This window comes from Entelurus aequoreus, linkage group LG08, assembly GCF_033978785.1.
Source record: "Entelurus aequoreus isolate RoL-2023_Sb linkage group LG08, RoL_Eaeq_v1.1, whole genome shotgun sequence".
Classification (NCBI taxonomy): Eukaryota; Metazoa; Chordata; class Actinopteri; order Syngnathiformes; family Syngnathidae; genus Entelurus; species Entelurus aequoreus.
In genome coordinates, this window is record NC_084738.1 from 23,611,219 (window position 1) to 23,632,995 (window position 21,777).

A 21,777-nucleotide genomic window follows, 5' to 3' on the forward strand; every position below is an offset into this window, starting at 1 on the left:
GATAAGCTAGTTTCTACGTCATCGCGTAACGCGTTAAGAGTTTGTAATGCACAACACTGCGATAGGACACTAACCTGTACTGTCTGAAAAACATGAACAATCATATTACAGTATCTGTAAAGTATTAGCCCACATTTCATGTTTTATTTGTACACAGCTAGCCAGACAGCATATGCTGTCTTGTTATGATACACGCATGATGTGTTGCATGTATCATGATCAATATAAAGTGTGACTCACTCGATGGACAGTTGTCTGTTTGGTCCAGCCGGCGAGAGACGTTTTTTACGGTTAATTATGGGTAAGTACACCATTGATGTCAAAATAGCTTGGCTTCAAGCTCCAAATTTTGCTGCTTTGATTCGCTTTTCACCTTATTGGCTTCCATCTCCAACATCTCACTTTTCCATCGTGCTCGCTTCTAGAAGCATTAGTTCATCCTCTGTATATTCATCTTCAAAAAAATAAGGTTGTGAATCCTCATTTATCCAACATTAGTGGTCTTCGTTGTTTGTTACCAAATCTGCCATGATTAGAACACACAAGCGTTTTGTATCCGGAAGTAGGAACACACATTGTCGGACGTGCGTTGTTATGGAAACCGAAATCAATGTGCCAAAGAATTAGTTCCAGCATTTATTAAAATGATCAAAATACGGTAAATATTGTACATGTTACATATTGTTATGAACCTGTCTGTAACTACATTATATATAGTCTTGCATTGTGTATAGAAAACGTTGGAGGGTTTTGAAGTTGTTTTAGAGGGCTTTGAAGGCTACAAATGTGACTCCCATTAGCCACATCTTCCAAGCCTTTTTTATCATCTTTAACCCCCCGAAAAAAGATATGTGTGTTCTTGTCTCGTACTGATTGTGAACAATAGGCAAAATTCCAAAAAATAGTGCAGTTCCCCCGTTAAGATATATGCATTCATTACATTTTTCATAGAGGAAAAGTTAAGGCAGCCCTACCCTGCAAAATAACGGTTTCTCCGGCTATGTAGGTGACTGAAAACATGGCATCAAATATGTCACTGTGGGGAAAAAAATGTGAGTGCCAAATACTATTTATCAAAGCTTTATAACACAAATAAAGTTAAAGTCAGAAACCTCCTCTCATTGTCATCCAGGTGTGAGAAGAGAACGTTCTTTTCAATAGCTTTGGCTAAAGCTGCCATTGTCTTGTAGTCCTTCGGAATGACCTGAAAGAAACACCACAAAGAATAAAGCAACCATTTCAATCACACGGATGTCAAAAGCAAATATGTCAGTGTGTCGACTACCTTTCTGACATAGGAGGCTGCGTCCTCCTCTGTGTAAACCTCAGCGCTGAAGGCTCCCCTCCGCCTGCGACCCTTCACCACAGGGTTCATGGGCGGAGACACCTCCTCATCACGGGAGTCTGAGCGCGAACTGCTGGCTTTCTGCTGGTTCTGAATCTGCTTGGCCTCCTCCTGGTGAGGGAGGACAAATGCACGAGTCAAGCGTCAGGAAGGAATTAGGGATCAACCGATTATTGGCATTGATATATGGCATTTTAACGTACATAAATATTGGCCTTCTTGCAACGATATCGGACGATTTTTATAAATGTAAATATAAATGTATTTTGCGCACACTAAAAGTGTTTGCTATTATCCATATTAAAACTCAAGAATTAGTGCTATTACTGGGTTCGATCCCCGGGCTCGGGGTCTTTCTGTGTGGAGTTTGCATGTTCTCCCCGTGACTGCGTGGGTTCCCTCCGGGTACTCCGGTTTCCTCCCCCCTCCAAAGACATGCACCTAGGCTGATTGGCAACACTAAAAATTGGCCCTAGTGTGTGAATGTGAGTGTGAATGTTGTCTGTCTATCTGTGTTGGCCCTGCGATGAGGTGGCGACTTGTCCAGGGTGTACCCTGCCTACTGCCCGAATGCAGCTGAGATAGGCTCCCACCCCCCACGACCCCCAAAGGGACAAGCAGTAGAAAAGAGATGGATGGATGGATGGAATTAGTGCTGTCTGCAGACGGATGCTCTCTCTCAAAGCCCCTCTCTCGCTCTCTCGACCTCACCCTTCTGCGCATTCAACTTTTTTTCCTGCTCTGCACTCGCACAAGTTTAGACACACAGAGTTATATTTGTGTCAAAAAGACCAGACCAGAGAACTAGACAAATGTACTCTGATTGGCCTCTAATGAGATCGCACTGAAAAACTATTTTCAACATGGCGACGCTGTCTGTATGGAACGGAAAGAGAGACTTTAAATCGTAAGTATGGCTTTATTTATTCATCAATCCATTTTCTACCGCTTGTCTCTTTCAGATTTAAAACATATAAAAGCAGAAATATAAAACTGGGGTGACAGTAGTGATATAAATATGTGATAAAATAAGAGACCTCGACTATCAGAATGTCGAGTGACCTCCGTGCTCTTGGATCCTTTTTGCCCCGGGAAGGACACTCATATTCGGCCATTGCAGACAGCTTCATGCCTGGAACTTTTTTCAACGTTTAAAAGTAAAAGCCTTACATCTTCTTTTTTTTTTAAATTATACATAAATAGCTTGATTTTTGTCTTATTTATGTCTTACTAATGTGTGACTAATACTTGAGTGATCTTTTTGAACTAGGTTAACAATTTAAATCATATTAGTTGTTGGAAGACACGATGTATATTTTTATTTTACAGGAAAATGTTAACATTTATGTATTTAAACCTCGGTTATTGTGAGCTTGTGTTTAGGACAATCAAGGAGGAAATGGACTCAAGACAATTTACAGGACAACAGACCAAAAACAATGGATGGAACGTGCAGGTTTGGCTGATCATCTGGAAAAAAAAAAAAGTCCAATATAAATAACCAAAGTGCTGAGACTACTGCTCTTGTGATACATTTCTTGCATTAATTGGGGAATGTATTCAGTTATTGTAAATTTTAAGTGAAATTTAATTTGTAAGTACAGCTGAAAGTACAAACTTTTACAACAGGATTTAAAAAAAATCAACTTCTATATTGTAGAGCCATATTTCAAACTACTTAAAAATAACAGTCTGGTCTTTTGCAGAATACATTTATACTCCCTATTATTTTAGAACATCCGCGCATCCATTTTTTACTGTCCGTCCCTCTTGGGGTCGCGGGGGTGGCTGGAGCTTATCCCAGCTGCATTCAGGCAGAAGGCTTGGTTCACTCTGGGCAAGTCGCCACCTCATCACAGGGGCAACACAGACTACATTCACATTCACACAATAGGGCCAATTTTGGTTGTTTAAACAATATCTGAGTAGTACTGTGTGATGTTACTGTACAGATTCCAACAAGAAAGACCACTAAGACTTCGCTGTTTGGAACATCATTTGGATTGTCTTCTTTTTGAAGGTACACATATGTCCAACTACCTCAAGTGAGTTTGCTTAGCTGATTGTTGTATTACATATTACATTTTATCTAAAAACAAACTAATCAAGCAATCATCATATATTTCTCCATAAACTACCTCAATAACTATTTGCTTTATTATGAGAATCATGGTGCCTCGATCCATTTGATAAAAATGAATTAATGCATAAATAATACAAAATGTAATGCATAACATGTAAATATCCTAAAAGCCTCTCATTGCTTTCAGTAAGAGTAATCTTAGTGCTCTGTACTATTTAGGTTACAGAATAAAGTAGCCCACTATGTTTAAGAAATGAAAGAATTCTCTCTCAGCAGGATGTAAATCCATCGACAGCAACACACATACACCAAATGAATTAAAACAATTTTTGCTTCATAATTTAATATTTTGTTAGGTTTCTTTCTCTTCTTTTCTTCACTTTGTGGACCTGACCGGAAGTCGGTGAACATGTGACACAACCAGGAAGTGTTGCGATTTGCGAAAGCTAGTCCGTCCCAAATAAAAGTGCTCCAGCTGCGATTGGAGGACTCCCCCCATGACCCACACTCCCTCAACTCCAATAGACTGGGTCCTTGGAAAGATGCATTCCCCGAATTGGTACACGACAATTGACTCCATCAGGCACGAACTAATGCTTCTGGGATAACATAACAAGCGATCTCAGTGGAGACCAAGCAGCCAATCAGAGAGCATTTGTCCAGTTCTCTGATTGGTTGCCTTATTGACAGAAATATAATACTGTGTCTTAACTTGTGCGAGCGCAGAGCAGAAATCCGAGCGAGTGCAGAAAAAAAAGTAGAATGCGCAGAAGGGTAAGGTTGAGAGAGCGGAAGAGAGGGGGCGCGAGAGCACATCCGTCTGACTGCAGACAGCACTAATTATTAAGTGTAAATATGGATAATAGCAAACAAAAAAACACTTTCTTGTGCACAAAATACATTTATATTCACACAAAAAAAATGTTTCGCGTGAGTTACATTTTTTTTTCAAAATTTAATGTCTGCGCTTGTAAAACATATTTTTCTGCCCTCAAAATCTGCCATTGCGACCTCAACATTAAGACACAAATAAAATGCCTTATATACGATAGCAGAATTTAGTATTTTTAAAACATTGTGATAAGTAGAGAGTAAGTTAGTAATAATGAGCAGTGCTTCTTTCAGCTAACCGTGTTGCCGTGCTCAGACAGACACTCTCCACCCCAGCTCCCCTTCGCACACATTGTCCCTCTCTTTCTCTCCTTGAGTGCTGATCGGCACACACATAATTTCCATTTTTTGCTGGGAACTCCAGTTTATGTCCTTCTTTCCTGGCGCTGCTTTTTCCTTCTTTCAACCGTTTTGTGTGTTTTCACGACTGCGTCGATCGCAGAACGAGCTACCGCGTGCATGGGTTCATTAAAGAGCGCAGCAAGTTTTTTTGTTCTGTGATTTAATCAAATATTACGACACAAATGGATGGACATGAAGATGACAGAAAATATAAACAATCCACACTTTGCGTGAATTGACAAATGAGTGACATATATAATATGTGAAGAAGAGCAGGCAGCAGCACGTTTCTGACAATGGGAAAGAAATTGTCAGCCAGCTTGAAAAACGTCTTAATTTTAAGCTACATGAAGGATCCCAGAATTAGTTTCATTAAATGCTTGCCATATTTAGAAATCATCTATTTCATATCAATCAGCCCTTTGAGACACTTGTGATTTAGGGCTATATAAATAAACATTGATTGATTGATTGATTTAGAAATAATTTATGTAAATTGTGTTATAAATTGAGAACAGGAAGTAAACACATGTTTTAGTAATGGCTATGAAGTGGAAAAGAGGTAGGATAAAATATGCTTTGCATCTTCCTACTCCTTTTCAGACATGTTGCAAATAGAAATGAAAATATGTGATGTATCATATACATGTTCGAAACTTCAACCTACCAACCGATATTTCAGACTTTCTTACGAGGAAACCTTACAAAGTACTAAAATACAAAAACTGCTATGAAATTGACTGGCTTGCAAATTATTGTGATGTACAAAAATCCCATATTTTTTTTTACCATTTTCAGGAGACACGACATATTTTGAAATGCAGATGTTGATGCTCCTCTTAGACACACGTAATAGAGGTGTTTGTGGTATCCCCTGTTGTTTTTTGGTGCTAAATTACCACAACATTGGCACCGCATAAAACATTGTCGCTACTCGTCCGTTTTATTAAAAAAAAAAAAATACTCTACAATTTCGTTTTGGTGTCAGTGAAGGTAAAAATTAAAAAATGTGACAGTGACAATAGTACTATAGAGCAGTGGTCCCCAACCACCAAGCCGCGGACCGGTACCGATACCGTTCCGCGGACCGATTGGTACCGGGCCGCACAAGAAATAAAATAAAAAAATTAAAAAAACTTTTTTTTTTAAATTAAATCAACATAAAAAACACAATATATACATTATATTACAATACAGTCTGCAGGGATACAGTCCGTAAGCACACATGATTGTATTTCTTCATGAAAAAAATAAAAATAAAATAAAATAAAATCCCCCCCCCCCGGTCCGTGGGACAAATTTTCAAGCGTTGACCGGTCTGCAGCTACAAAAAGGTTGGGGACCACTGCTATAGAGTATAGTGATGTAGTTCTAGCATAGTGATGATAGCCATGTCTGTTCTGACAGCTCAGTACAAATATACATAATACAATAATTAACAATTGTATCTTTTTATGTACTTAATTTTAGAGTGGTATATTTAAGTTGTTACATGACAGTTAAGAATGTTTTTATTTTAGTTTTTTAATAGCAAAAGTTTACTTCTGAAGAAGAATATTATTTCTAAATGTGAATATTAAGTTGAACACATTGGTACCCCAAAACATATTTCTTAGAATTTACAAGTTTTATGTTTATTTGTCCTAGTTGTCTTGCTATGCAATTGCCATGTACATTTGCAGTGGGTTTTTTTTTTTTTAAACATTCACTAAAATAATAATGCCTGCGGTATAGCTCGGTTAGTAGAGTGGCCGTGCCAGCAACTTGAGGGTTCCAGGTTCGATCCCCGCTTCCGCCATCCTAGTCACTGCTGTTGTGTCCTTGGGCAAGACACTTTACCCACCTGCTCCCAGTGCCACCCACACTGGTTTAAATGTAACTTAGATATTGTATGTAAAGCGCTTTGAGTCACTAGAGAAAAGCGCTATATAAATATAATTCACTTCAATGTATCTGTTTTGCTAAGGCCTATGAGGATTTCCCTCTTTTCTGACTTACAAATGTTGTCTCAATGTTGGTTACTTGTGTTACACTATGCCAAAGTGTCAAATCATAAGTTTCATGCATTTGGGCATGAGTTAGCACAAAGTTTTGGATGCCTGAGGCTGTGAACGCTTCCTTTTAACAGTGGGCCATTTGTGAAGTCACAGACAGACAGACAGACATACTTATCTGCAAGCCTCCTCCCTTTCTGTTTAGATGAGACTGTTGCCTGCAGTCCATCTCATTTCATAACCTCCCGCCTGCTCTGATGTCTCAAAAATAAATACTTCGTTAGTCCACGACATACTCTGGACTGCTTTGTCAACATGGCCCAGTATAAAATCGGATTAGCCGCTAAATTCTGGCAAAGACGCTATGCTATCAAAGTACCAGTAGAAGGGGGAAAAGAAGTTGCCATCATGGAAAGAAAAAAAATGTAAAAAGAAAAAAAAATAATTAAATTGTTATATGTATTCAGTGATTATACTATAAAGTTATTTTCCATTTAACTTCACCAGTTTTAGATTATTTTTATTCAAAATCGCTGAATTTTCACATTTGCCGTTCAAATACTGAGAAGAGACGGTGCGGTGATCAGCAGCCAGTAGAGGCACTTGTGCCTCAACATGGATTGCGGACTCGACTAACTGCTGGCCTGCTGTGCAGTGAGACCGTATTGCTATATGAATTATATTGTACATTTCCATAGTTTAGTTAGCTGAGGTATATAATGTACAGTGTATTTTGTCAACAACTGTATGTGTGTAAAGTATTTCTTGTGCTGAGCAATCATAAAACTGCTGCGAAGACGCACTGTGGGAGGCTCGCAATAACCCCGCCTCCTTGTGCCGGTTGAAGCACTCCCGCTGTAGAATGTACCCTTGACGGGAGCGCCACACCAAACAAAGCCCACACCCAAACCCTCCACGTGCAAGACAGAATCCACCCAAAAAAAGTCACTTAACAAGAAGCCAAAAAGTGCAAAAACAACAATGCTCGCGCCGGAGGAGCCGTGAACAGGGACACAACATTAGGTACACCTGCAGACTGCAGCATGGATTTCATATTTCATTCATTCACAACTCCTCCAACACGAACACCACTGTTCCCGCACTTATAAGTAAAGGTAAGACCATAATAAAGTTTTTTTTAATTAAATGTGCTTTTTTGTGTGCTACAGTTTGTATGTGTAAAGTTAAAGTTAAGTTAAAGTACCACTGATAGTCACACACACACTAGGTGTGGTGAAATTTGTCCTCTGCATTTGACCCATCCCTTGATCCCCCCTGGGAGGTGAGGGGAGCAATGGGCAGCAGCGGCGCCGCGCCCGGGAATAATTTTTGGTGATTTAACCCCCAATTCCAACCCTTGATGCTGAGTGCCAAGCAGGGAAGAATGCTGGTATGAGCTTTTAAACATAACCCGTAAACTGCTGCCAATCAAATGGTGAAGAAGATAATCTTTAGGGTTCATATGTTTGTAAATCTGACTGTGATGAATTCCGTGCCTCACCAGTCATGAACTTCACCGCACGTCACTGATATATATATATATATATATATATATATATATATATATATATATATATATATATATATATATATATATATATATATATATATATATATATATTGATCGTGACGTAGATGTGGGAACCACATATTCCTTCCCCATCAATTACAATGCTAGTTATGCAGACTTTGTGAGAGCAACAATGATTACTTTGGGAAAAATTATGATCCAGAACCTTACATATTTTTGCTTGAAATTAGGAGGATGAGCTACAAGTTTTAAAATCTGTGTGCAAAACAGATCCAGCTTTGGTGAAACACTATAGCAACATGTAGCAGTATTGTCAAGTGCTAAACACAAATACAAACTACAAACATAATAAAATGATCGCTTACTGTAAAAAAAATTCTGCTCTCACTGCAATTGAGGACTGATGGGATGTTCATATCTTCCCTTTTAGATGAAGATTTAATCATAATCCAAGGGTTAAAAGGAAAACTTGCTGGCTGCAGAAACCGTCTTTGGTTGTAAAAATTGGTATAAATTGAATGTCACAGATGAACAACTTCTAGATTCATGGCTAATTGATTGAGAATCTACAATAACTAACGAGCCAAGACGCGATGCAGGAGCAGCGGTATAAGCTAGTTACCTCCCTGTTATCATAGTGCTGCTAAAAAATAGTTTGTTTGCATTAGCGCTTATAAAAACAATATCGCCAATATTTTGTTAATATTCAGGTCACAATATGTAAATAGAGTATTGTTGGCGGTTTTGGAATGGTTATTTAGAGGGCTTTGTGGGCCGAATAGAGAGCCCCCATTGACTCAATTGTTAGCAGACTTTTTATCTATTTATTTATAACTTAAAATGCATAAAAGAAGAAAAACATCTGTATTTATTAGAAGTGGGAATCTTTGGCCACCTCACGATTCGATTACGATTACAATTCAGGAGCTACGATTCGACTAAAAATGTATAATTGATGCATCTTTAATTCAGGTGTATTGATGCGGTTTTATATTTATTTTTGTTTCACTTGCAACTTTTAAAAACCGTGCATTTGTAATAAGAAAGTTAAATTAATTCCCATTACATTCATTAAGTTATTAGAAATGTGTCCAAAACTAGAACATAAGTGCCCTATATTAAAAGTAGCTGGTTGAATCTCTCTGTGAGGTGGCTCGCTGCAGTCAGCCACATTTTAGAACGGTCTGCATTACTTTATTTACAATAAATAAATTGATTATTGACGTTTACAAATCGATTTTAAAATCGTCCATGTCCGAATTGCAATGCATCTAAAAATCGATTATTTCCCCCACATCTCTTTCTATTTTTTGAATGTTTCAGTATGACTGATCTGCTGATATGGTCAGAATGCAAAAGCGTTCGGATGGTGACGTCATCCCACCCAGAATCCACGGAAATTGCCGAAGACATTCGGAGAGGAATATTCCAAATGGCTGTCTGAATTTGTGGCATTTTGTGATGTTTATACGGTATTGTCACATACTTTGCGGATTGGAAATACAATTGGATACAGTTTAATGGATACAATGAAAAAACAATTACCGTAAGCAAAAAAAGTCAGCTTGTTTTTTTCTATTCTACTGGTACTTTAATACCAACGGGAGAAAGTAGGATAAAGTATTATTTTCATCTAATAGTGGGATGCGCACAATAACCGATGTGCAACATGCAGTGAGATAAATTCTGGTAAATTCAGCTTTGGATACAGCACAAGGTGTACCCAATGTTTTGACCGATGAATCGATATATGGTACTGTTTGTGAAGTTTATTTTTGACTGTCTGGTAAAAAAATAAATGTGGTAATGTTCGTCTTCAAGATATATATTTCAGGGATGTGAGCACCTTTTGAGAAAAAATAGGGGATGACTACAATGCAAACCCAGAAAAAACATTTTGAAAATCCAGACTACATTTCCTGCAATAGGGTGCATTTCTACACAATATCTTTAGATTTATTCTCATTTACCAACCTCTTTTGGCTGTCTTTTTGACACTTACATGTCCCATGTACCGTATTTTTCGGACTATAAGTCGCTCCGGAGTATACGTCGCGCCGGCCGAAAATGCACAATATAGAAGGAAAAAAAACATATACGGTATTTTTCGGACTATAAGTCGCTCTGGAGTATACCTGTATGTCGCACCGGCCGAAAATGCACAATAAAGAAGGAAAAAAACATATATACGTCGCACTGGAGTATAAGTCACATTTTTGGGGGAAATTTATTTGATAAAATCCAACACCAAGAATAGACGTTTGAAAGGCAATTTAAAATAAATAAAGAATAGTGAACAACAGGCTGAATAAGTATACTGCATATTTCACTACGTCCAGCTTGTAATCTGCAGTATATGATTTCCTTTTCGATGCCATTTTAGTTCAGCCCTTCTCAGTTTTTATAAGTTACCGCCAATGTTGATGTGATCCATTTTAATAGCTACGGCAGTAGCATATAGCATATAGCAGTTAGCATCCTATGACCCACAATGCACTTCTGCCATGACCCTCCCCCGCCTAATTCTTATTGGTTGACGTGTGAGTGACGATTGCTGACGTGTGTATGACGATTGCTGCCATTTGCTTTGTCTCTTACGCGAATGAGATAAATAATATTTGATATTTTACGGTAATGTGTTAATAATTTCACACATAAATCGCTTTGGAGCAGTGACGTGCAGTCAGGGGAGGCAGGTGAGGCGGGGCCTCACGTGCCATCATGGAAAGAAAAAAAATGTAAAAAGAAAAAAAATTAATTAAATTGTTATATGTATCCAGTGATTATACTATAAAGTTATTTTCCATTTAACTTCACCAGTTTTAGATTATTTTTATTCAAAATCGCTGAATTTTCACATTTTCCTTTCAAATACTGAGAAGAGACGGCCAGTTGAGGCACGTCACTGCGTTGTGCCTCAACATGGATTGCGGACTCGGCTAACTGCTGTGCAGTGAGACCGTATTGCTATATGAACTATATTATACATTTCCATAGTTTAATTAGCTGAGGTATATAATGTACAGTGTATTTTGTCAACAACTGTATGTGTGTAAGTTTTTCTTGTGCTGAGCAATCATAAAACGACTGCCAAGACGCACTGGCTGAGGCTCGCAGTAATCCCGCCTCCTGGTGGTAGAGAATGCACCCCGGCCGTAGAATGCAGCCCCTGACGAGAGTGTTATATCAACTAAAGCCCACACTTAAACTTTCCACGTGCAAGATCAAATCTATTTAAAAAAGTTATTTAATAAGAAGCCAAAAAGTGCAAAAACAATAATGTTCGTGTTGGAGGAGTTGTGAATGACTGCACGGCCACAACATTAGGTACACCTGCAGACTGCAGCACGGATTTCATATGTCCTCTGCATTTGACCCATCCCCTTGATCACCCCCTGGGAGGTGAGGGGGGCAGTGGGCAGCAGCGGCGCCGCACCCCGGAATAATTTTTGGTGATTTAACCCCCAATTTCAACCCTTGATGCGGAGTGCCAAGCAGGGAAGAATGCTCGTATGAGCTTTTAAACATAACCCGTTAACTGCTGCCAATCAAATGGTGAATAAGATATTCTTTAGGGTTCATATGTTTGTAAATCTGACAGTGATGAAGTCAGTGCCTCACCAGCCATGAACCTCACCGCACGCCACTGCTCCGGAGTATATGTCGCACCCACGGCCAAACTATGAAAAAAAGTGCAATTTATAATCCAAAAAATACGGTATATGTCGCACTGGAGTATAAATCGCATTTTTGGGGGAAATTTATTTGATAAAATCCAACACCAAGAACAGACACTTGAAAGGCAATTTAAAATAAATAAAGAATAGTAAACAACAGGCTGAAAGAGTGTACGCCATATGACGCACAAATAACCAACTGAGAACATGCCTGGTATGTTAACGCAACACATTATGGCAAGAGTCATTCAAATAACTATAACATATAGAACATGCTATACGTTTACCAAACAATCTGTCACTCCCGATCTCTAAATCCGATGAAATCTTTCTCCCCGGTGTCGCCTCTGGTATGTGCCGTTTACTTTCTTTCTGCTGCTCGATTGCCAATCTCTGCTGCATATTTCACTACGTCCATCTTGTAATCGGCAGTATATGATTTCCTTTTCGGTGCCATTTTTGTTCAGTCCTTCTCAGTTTTTATAAGTTACCGCCAATGTTGATGTGATCCATTTTAATAGCTACGGCAGTAGCACTTAGCATCCCATGACCCACAATGCACTTCTGCCATGACCCTACCCCGCCGAATTCTTATTGGTTGACGTGTGAGTGACGATTGCTGACGTGTGTGACGATTGCTGCCATTTGCTTCGTCTCTTACGCGAATGAGATAAATAATATTATTTGATATTTTACGGTAATGTGTTAATAATTTCACACATAAGTCGCTCCGGAGTATATATCGCACCCACGGCCAAACTATGAAAAAAACTGATTTATAATCCGAAAAATACGGTAATGTACCACAGAATTTGTTGTGTTTTTTTAGTATAAAATTTACTAAACATAATTATCATTGAAAATATAAAGTAGAAGTCTATTGCATGCATGCAAAAAACTCAAAAAAGCGTTTCCTATTTGGCAAATATATCCTGTAGCCACAAACCCTTGGGTAACATACTTCCGATGTTGTGTCTTTTGTTTACAATCCATCACATCAAAAATATAGCTTCTTACTGGCTTAATAAATACTCTAGAACAGGGGTGTCAAACTAATTTTAGCTCATGGGCCGCATGGAGGAAAATCTACTCCCACTCAGGCCGGACTGATAAAATCAGGGCATTAAACTTAAAAATAAAAGACAACTTCAGATTGTTTTTTTTGTCTTACTTTGGCCAAAAATAGAACAAGCATACACTGAAAATTTACATATTACAAATAATCCTCTTGGCAAAACACTGAAAATTCTATGGAAAAAGTTGGTGCAGTTTCAAACACCATGAAGAACTTAGACTTTGTCTCAGTGTTTTTACAAAGCCATTAAACTTTAAGCACTTCCTGTTCATGTTGGCAGTTCATTACAAAAGTTCCGAAACGCAATCGAATGTTTCCTCAAACCGCCGCATTGGTGAAATCCGCATACTTCCACAACACATTTATCATCATTCAAATATTACAATTATAATATAAACAAAACAGTTATCAAAATGACACCATAGCCGAAATCAAGGTAACATAACTACAAACTTAACTAATGTGAACATGGTAGATTTAAGTTTGAAATAAAATAGAACCAACACGACAAATGTAGAAACACCAAGGGTGTAACGGTACACAAAAATGTTGGTTCGGTACATACCTCGGTTTAGAGGTCACGGTTCGGTTCATTTTCGGTGCAGTAAGAAAAAAACAAAATATACATTTTCTGGTTATTTATTTACCAAAATTTGTAAACAATGGCTTTATCCTTTTAACATAACAATAACATACATATACACACAGGGTCGATTGCCAGGGTTAATGCAGTCAACATATATAAAATAAAAACTAAATAATAAGGCTTAGAATTGGTTTCTTAACAAAACCTTTCTACATATAAAGTGCAACATTTCCACATAAAAAGTGCAACATTAAACTGCTTCAAGTTGTTGCTCAGATTAAATAAAATGACAAAACTTTTCTTCTACATTCTAAAAGTGCAACATTAAACAGTTTCAAGTCATCTCAGCCTCAGAATAACTTTTCTTCCCCCCCCCCCCAGCCTTTAACCCTGGTGACTTTCACTCAATTGTCATGTTTTTTGCCAGAAAAATCAGTTTATCCACATTGTCTGCAGAAAGAGCAGACCTGCTTGCAGTTAAAATGTCTCCAGCTGTAGAAAATACCCTTTGGCTGGGCACGGAGGTAGCAGGTATGGCAAGGTAGTGCCTGGCTAACTTGGCAGCAAGAGGATATATGGGCTCATTGTTCTTCCACCATAGAAGTGGGTCAAAATCTAGTCTTAATGCAGTATGGTCTTAAATCTGCTGCTATAAAAACACCAACGACATTTGTTATTGCTTTAGCCCTGCCTGACTCGCCGAGGAGAGGCTACTTGAATGCGGTGGGAGCTGTGTTTGTTCGTCTTTCTCTTCGTTGAAGCGATGTTATCCATTGTTGTATCGCACCGTGAAATGGAAATGTTCCCACACGGGAGATCTTAACGAGGCAGGAGGGTCTTCCAGGTCTGGCTTTAGCATGTTGTAGTAGCCCGGTCGCTGCTAGCATGCCGTGTGTTGTGCCTCAGTGTGCATTATTTACACAACGTGCGGTACGCTACTTAATATGGCCGTGTAGAAACTAGTTCAGTACACCTCCTAACCGAACCGAATCCCCCGTACCGAAATGGTTCAATACAAATACACGTACCTTTACACCCTTAAGAAACACACATTTTAACAAAGGAGTTCTGGGCACTGTCATCGTGCATTTCAGTGGTCCCCAACCTTTTTGTACTTGCGGACCGGTCAACGCTTGAAAATTTGTCCCACGGGGAGTAAAAAATTATTATTTTTTTTTGTCATAAAGAAATAAAACCATGTGTGCTTACGGACTGTATCCCTGCAGACTGTATTGATTTATATTGATGTATAATGTATATATTGTGTTTTATATGTTGATTTAATAAAAAAATTAAAAAAAATTGTTTGTTTTTTTAATTCTTGTGCAGCTGGGTCCACGGCCCCCGGTGGTTGGGGACCACTGGTGTATTTCAACCAATTGCAATTGCAAAGATAATGGTCAAGCTGACTTAAGTCTTTGCATCTTACCGTTTTGGTATTTTATCCTTTGAGTGGATAATTTACAATGAAAGAAGGTATTGTCCGTCGATACCGCGGCCATCTGCCGCCAGCCACAACAGGAGCAGCTGATTGCTTGCACCTGCACTAATTGGAGTAGCGGCAGCCAATCCAGAGGGCGCTTAAAGTCAGCTGACCTGTCATCGTTGTCAAGTGTAACATATGTTACACTTGAATTGCTATTGCGACATCCAATTAATGTTTAAAAACGCGGGTTTTCGCAGGAATCTCACATGCCTGATATTTAAACAGTGAACATTTTCAAAAGATAATTTCTGATACTTTTTGGAGAGGGTGGCGTGTGGAGGGTTTTATTTGCAATCTTAAGGACACAGACATACTCAAAAAGTAGGTAATAAATGTGACTGTGGACCAAAATTTTGCAGAAAATTCCCACCAGGGCGTATTCAATACAGATTATCTAGAACAGTGTTTCTTAACCGGAGGGCCCGTTGTTGGGCTGTGAGCGTATGGAACCAAAACCCTGCCAGTAAGATTTTATATCGGGAAAAGATGACAGTAGAAAAAGTTGTATTGGCACCAATACAAGTTTTGGCAATAAATTAATTAAAACATTGAAAAAATACAGGATTTGGGGTGAATATTTTTTTAATCATGATATGTTATGTTTTCGATGCCAATATTTATATTTGTGTACACTTCTATTGTGTTTGTGTGTTTCAAAGGTTTTGATGTTCACCTTTTTTTTTTCCACATTCGCTTCTCTTTTTTACGATTTCATTTCTTTTTTCGGTTCCGCTTCTTTTTTTACCATTTCAAACTAATGGCAGCGATTTGACGTGGGGGGCGGGCCTAAATAGGTTGACTCATGTCTTATTTGATGTCTTATTGTATTGTCTAGAATTATTTTGACTTGTATAAATGAATAAACAATGTGCTGAAACTATCATTGTTGTGATTCATTTCCTGCCTTAACTGCAAATTATACAACATAGGGACATACACTACCGTTCAAACGTTTGGGGTCACCAAAACAATTTTGTGGAATAGCCTTAATTTCTAAGAACAAGAATAGACTGTCGAGTTTCAGATGAAAGTTCTCTTTTTCTGGGCATTTTGAGCGTTTAATTGACCCCACAAATGTGATGCTCCAGAAACTCAATCTGCTCAAAGGAAGGTCAGTTTTGTAGCTTCTGTAACGAGCTAAACTGTTTTCAGATGTGTGAACATGATTGCACAAGGGTTTTCTAATCATCAATTAGCCTTCTGAGCCAATGAGCAAACACATTGTACTATTAGAACACTGGAGTGATAGTTGCTGGAAATGGGCCTCTATACACCTATGTAGATATTGCACCAAAAACCAGACATTTGCAGCTAGAATAGTCATTTACCACATTAGCAATGTATAGAGTGTATTTCTTTAAAGTTAAGACTAGTTTAAAGTTATCTTCATTGAAAAGTACAGTGCTTTATCTTAAAAAATAAGGACATTTCAATGTGACCCCAAACTTTTGAACGGTAGTGTACGTTCAGCTATCTTAAATGATATTCCGCATAACATTTACATGTACTTTTTTAAGTACAACCATTTACAACAGATATTAAAAATAAATCAACTGTTATATTGTACAGCTGAGGATTTATTTACAATTAATTCAAAAAATACGCTGGACTTTTAGAGAAGACATTTCTATTCACAATTACATTAAAACATCTGAGTAGTACTTTGTGACGTTACTGTATATAATTCAACAAGAAAGACAAAGAAGAACTCTTGTTTTTCTGAAACATCATCTGGATTATCTCCAGCGTGTTTCTAAAGGGACAGCCAACTACAGAACATCATCATAAAGTGAGCAAAGCTAATGGTTGACTGCCCTATTACATTTTATTTAAAAACATTAACTAATAAAACAATCATAATAAAGCCTCCATAAACTGTGTCATAACTAATAAATAGGGATATTTGAATTAAATTCATTTTACTTTCTTTGTAAAGGGTATCATGGTCACCCCATGTTAAGAATAACAATGGATGAATGCATAATAATAATTAAACATTTAATAAATAACGAGGATATCCTAACAACCTCTTTGTGTTGAAATCTACTTCATATATAAAACCAATTTTGAAAGTAACAAAGTTGACCAGGGTGCTTTACGAATTGGGTAAGTAGTCCAAAAGTAATAAAAGTACTAGGACTGCAACTAACAACTAATTTGATAATCGATTAATCTGTCGATTATTACTTCGATTAATCGATTAATAATCGGATAATAGAGACAAACTACATTTCTATCCTTTCCGGTATTTTATTGAAAAAAAAAACCAGCATACTGGCACCATACTTATTTTGATTATTGTTTCTCAGCTGTTTGTAAATGTTGCAGTTTATAAATAAAGGTTTATAAAAAAATATAAAAATAAAAAATACAATTAAAAAAAGTAGCCTCTGCGCATGCGCATAGCATAGATCCAACGAATCGATGACTAAATTAATCGCCAACTATTTTTATAATCGATTTTAATCGATTAGTTGTTGGAGCCCTAAAAAGTACAGTAGTTCACTATATCATGTTTAAAACGACAATGTTTAAATCTGCCAACAGCACACAAGATTATTGTAAAAAAAACAAAAAACGTTTGCTTTATAATTTCATATTTTGAAGCATTTTAAAACTTTATTTAGACGCCCTTGGACTGGTCCTACCGTGTTCTTCTAAGGTGTTTTACCTGCAAGCCCAAGTCTAGTAAAACTGCTTACTTGTTGTAAGCCCTGTCCACAGGCACTCACACCCCCCCCACTCCCCATCCACCCACGTCAAATCACTGCCATTATTTTGAAACGATAAAAAAAGAAGCAAAAGTTTTAAAAAAAACATAAAAACTTTTGAAACACACAACAATAAAAGTGCACAAAAATATGAGTATTGCCATTGAAAACATGTCATTATTCAAAAAAATATCTACCAAAAATATTGTATTTTTTTCAACGTTTGTATTTATTTGTTGCCAAAACTTGTTTCAGAGCACAATACAACTTTTTCTAAAATGTCATTTTTTTGGATACCAAATCTTACTGGTAGTGCTTTGGCTCCATACGAGCACCCCGCAGCAGTACTGACAGTTGTAATACACTTCTCCAACACTTGTGGCAGCATTGACAATCTCAAACAAAAAGAAGAAGTACGGAGCTAAAGTCATAGAGAAGTTAAACAAGCGCAAAAATTATGACAAAAGTAGTGAAGCTGTGTTTTCATTTGCACTTAAATTGTATTGACAGTTTATTTAGGAAACATATATATTATTTTATTTTATTTTATTTAGTAAGGACGTATTTATTTTAGACTGCATAAAAAATAAACTTTTAATTTATTAAATAAATATCTTGTTTTGTAGTATATATGTTTAGTACCTATTTTTGTAATCAGCCTGACGTACACCTTGATAATAATCTTTGTGATTAACACATGGTTTAATTTAATCGGAAATGCACTACGTTTACGTTTACACTGTAGGTGTAGGCCAAAGTGCACTAAATCTGATTTTTTGGAAATCAGATTTTTTCCAGCTGACTGTTTAGTTTACAAGTAAAATATGATCTTTATCAGACTACAGTATGCATGCCCACAAGCCCCAATGTGGCCTTGACGTCACTTGCATACGCAATTCAAAAAGTGAAATGAAGGAAGTTAACCGGATTCTGTAAAGTTAAATGAACAAGGAAATCGCTACTACAAGAGAAAATATGGTCGCCACAGATCAGTGTGTTAGTGGGTTTGTGCCGTCGTGGCTCTTGTGTCGAGGAAGTAGGCAGATGATGAAAACAACTCTCAGGAGGAGGAAGAAAAGAATTGCAAATTGTAATACTGCACACACAAATAACTTAGCTCGACCAAAGATGACGTAGAAGTCGCTAACAGGCCGGATTGCAATTTAGAATGCAATCATATTTGAAAAGATCAAATTCCAAACAGAATCAGACTCCCTCTTGATGTGGCCCAAATCTGATGCGAAATATCCAATTTGAAGCATTTTGGAGCGATTAGACACTTGGTCAAAAAAATCATATTTGGAGTCCAGTGAAAACGGAGTCCGAAACGTGTTAAATGTAGGTTAGAATCATCATAGGTCCACTTTACTATCTAACATAAAATGATAAGTTGACCAAAGTATTTACTTGCAATCAAGAAGTCGTATAGTAGTCATCTTCAGCATTTGCTGCTTCCGCAGACGTCAAATTAAATAGATCTATTTTCAAGGTGTGGCGGCTTTTATTTTGCCGTGGCGAGGCGCCACGATCGATTATATGTAGGGAAAACCTGGCTCTAGGCTTTTTGTGTTTGTGGCCTCTAATAGGGTTTAATTTTAAAAGTTGTTTTTCAATTTGAACCCTCCACGTGTCAAAAGTTATTTAAAATATAAACAGTCTGTATCTAAATTGGCTTGAACATGGCCAGAGTCTTTCTGATCATGTGCCCCCACCCCCAGCGGTTGTGGCCCTAAACAACTGCATGGAGTGTTTTATTGCAGGAATCTTCCCAGACTGTACGCACAGTACAATATACAGGTTAAAATAAGGTCAGTTTGGAAAAAGCTGCCAATTGTCCTTTGAAATAAAAATAAGTGAGGAAAAAAACACTCACAACTTTACCAAAATAAAAGAGATGCAAAAGATGACAAAAATACACAATTTGAATGTGATCCAAATAAAACTGACAGCAGCGGAACACTATAAATCAATTTTCCCCCTGTGGTTCTCCCGGTAAGATCAAATATATATTGCCTGGCAAGCAAAAACTCTACGATACATCATTCTATCATGCCATAACAAAAAACTAATATTATATCTACATGTCCAGCAGCTAGACGTACCTTCTCCAGCCTTTCGAAGTACTCCCTGAGGAAGGCCATAGGCCTTTCGGGCCTGGAGGTGCACAGCTGGACAATACAGTCCTTCAGCAGCTGTTGGATGTTGTGTTTTTGCACATACTGCTCACACTCCCTCAGGCTTCGCTCCTCTTCACTGCTCGTGCTTCCAGAAGCCATGACGACAACTGCACTTGTTCTATGACCTCTAACCCTGGGTGCGGGACAGAACCAAGAGGAAAAGAAGAACAACAAAACGAGATGTTGACATATTCACTGTTCAACATTGGGGGTTATGGAATGAAAACGAGCAATATGCTGGGGCTACTGGATAACAGGAATGTGAGAGAAATAGAGGCAGAGTGCAAAGGCAAAGAGACGCTCTCTGTTTGACTGAATGTAGTCATATGATGTCTGACCACAACATTTTTCATCAAGTTTGAGATAAAAAAAACAACTAGCCCACTGTGAAAGCATTTCATAAACAAGGCCTTATTTTAGCTTGATCACACAAATATGAGGTAATCAACCCTACTGTATTAAACTAAAATGTGTAACGGCAAAAGCTCTTCTTTTAGGTTTAAAAATAAACAGAATGGTGCTTCTCATAAAAACTGGCATGGATCACCTGATTAACATCTGTGTTGTAAGTTATCTTCATATTCTCATGTATCGCTCAAAGGGTGGTTGGCCTTTCTGAAACAGGAAGGCCTTTTGAATGTGTTTAACTGAGGAAACCACAACTTATCCTGTGAATGTGCATCAAGTTATCACTTAAAAAAACAGCCAGCACAGAATAAATGCAGACAAGCTCAGCTATTAATTTAAGAAAATACATTGTCTTAGGGACCTTAGATGCAGAACTAAGGTGTTACACCAATAGTTGCATTTATTGCCAACTTCACAATCAAATTAAGCTGTCATTTATACGAGATAAATCATCAGGGTTCTCGATGACCTTGCTAAATAATGGGTTATTGTATGTGTTTTATAAAGAAAGATTCATGCCCACAAATTAAATATGCCTTACATGTTTACATCAAGCTATCACTGAGTACGGTGTGTAATAGCGTCTAGGTCAGGGGGGGCTAAAAAGGAGGCTAACAATAGCAACTAACAATAAGCAGACTACGTGACAAACATCACATACAATACACTACAAAAACAAATACCACCGATATAACAGTTTTACTTGTCTGCCCAGTGTAAATGCGGAGCTAAAAGAGTGCAGTTTGGTGTTTAGCCTGCTAGCTCCGTGCAAAGGCAAAGCCCTCTCGCAGCGACGCCATCTTGGGTTCTATCATAAACAAACGCGAACCAGCGAAAACAAATTTCACCTATCCCGAGGTCATGCGTGCGTTCAAGTAAAAGAGTAGAAATACTCACTAGATACAGAAAAATCCTACCGAGCCCTTCGACGGTGACTCGGGACGCTCGGTATTTGTCGAAGAGTACGGTTACCAGATTCTGCTCCCTTCGATCTTTTTTCCCGAGCCCTGGACCGCTGCCCCACCGGATACTGCTGAGAGCCAATCAGCAGCCTTTACTGACGTCAATTCTCCTCGTTCTGACATGTGAGCCCGTAACCCATAGCAACCTTAAAGGGGCAGCGTCGAAACCCTGACGTCAAGGTGCTCAGCCCTGACTGGGGGCGGGGGGCATCACAGGTCAGCAAAAGTGTTCTATTTGGAAGCTTTGCACAACACATTGTGGCAATAATTACCTTTGTTTCAATGTTTATCATTGTAGAAGCCGTTTGCAGAGACCTAGGGAAATTCCAAGTGCTATGACTAATTTCTAGGTGGCACAATGACATGATACTTTCACGTTGAACATAATGTATACACCAAATGTAGCAAGAAAACTCAAAACCAATAGGGTACTTTTATTTTTATTAATATCTATTATTGTAGGAGAATTGCACTGCAATATTGGGAACCTTGAGCAAAGCAAGTACTCC

At 38.0% G+C, this 21,777-nt stretch overlaps 1 protein-coding gene across 1 annotated transcript in view; it reads right to left on the minus strand.

Annotated features, from left to right (window-relative positions):
* Window positions 1-21,363, minus strand: part of LOC133655665 (cAMP-dependent protein kinase type I-alpha regulatory subunit) — a 28,025-nt gene extending 6,662 nt beyond the window's left edge. Inside the window, exons 1-5 of the mRNA XM_062056028.1 lie at window positions 21,204-21,363; window positions 19,824-20,031; window positions 1,286-1,456; window positions 1,113-1,204; window positions 975-1,036 (exon numbers count right to left, since the gene is read on the minus strand). Coding sequence (XP_061912012.1) covers window positions 975-1,036; window positions 1,113-1,204; window positions 1,286-1,456; window positions 19,824-19,997 — 499 coding nt within the window. The 5' untranslated portion in view covers window positions 19,998-20,031; window positions 21,204-21,363. The remainder of the gene's footprint in view (window positions 1-974; window positions 1,037-1,112; window positions 1,205-1,285; window positions 1,457-19,823; window positions 20,032-21,203) is intronic.
* Between the last annotated feature and the right edge of the window lie 414 nt (window positions 21,364-21,777).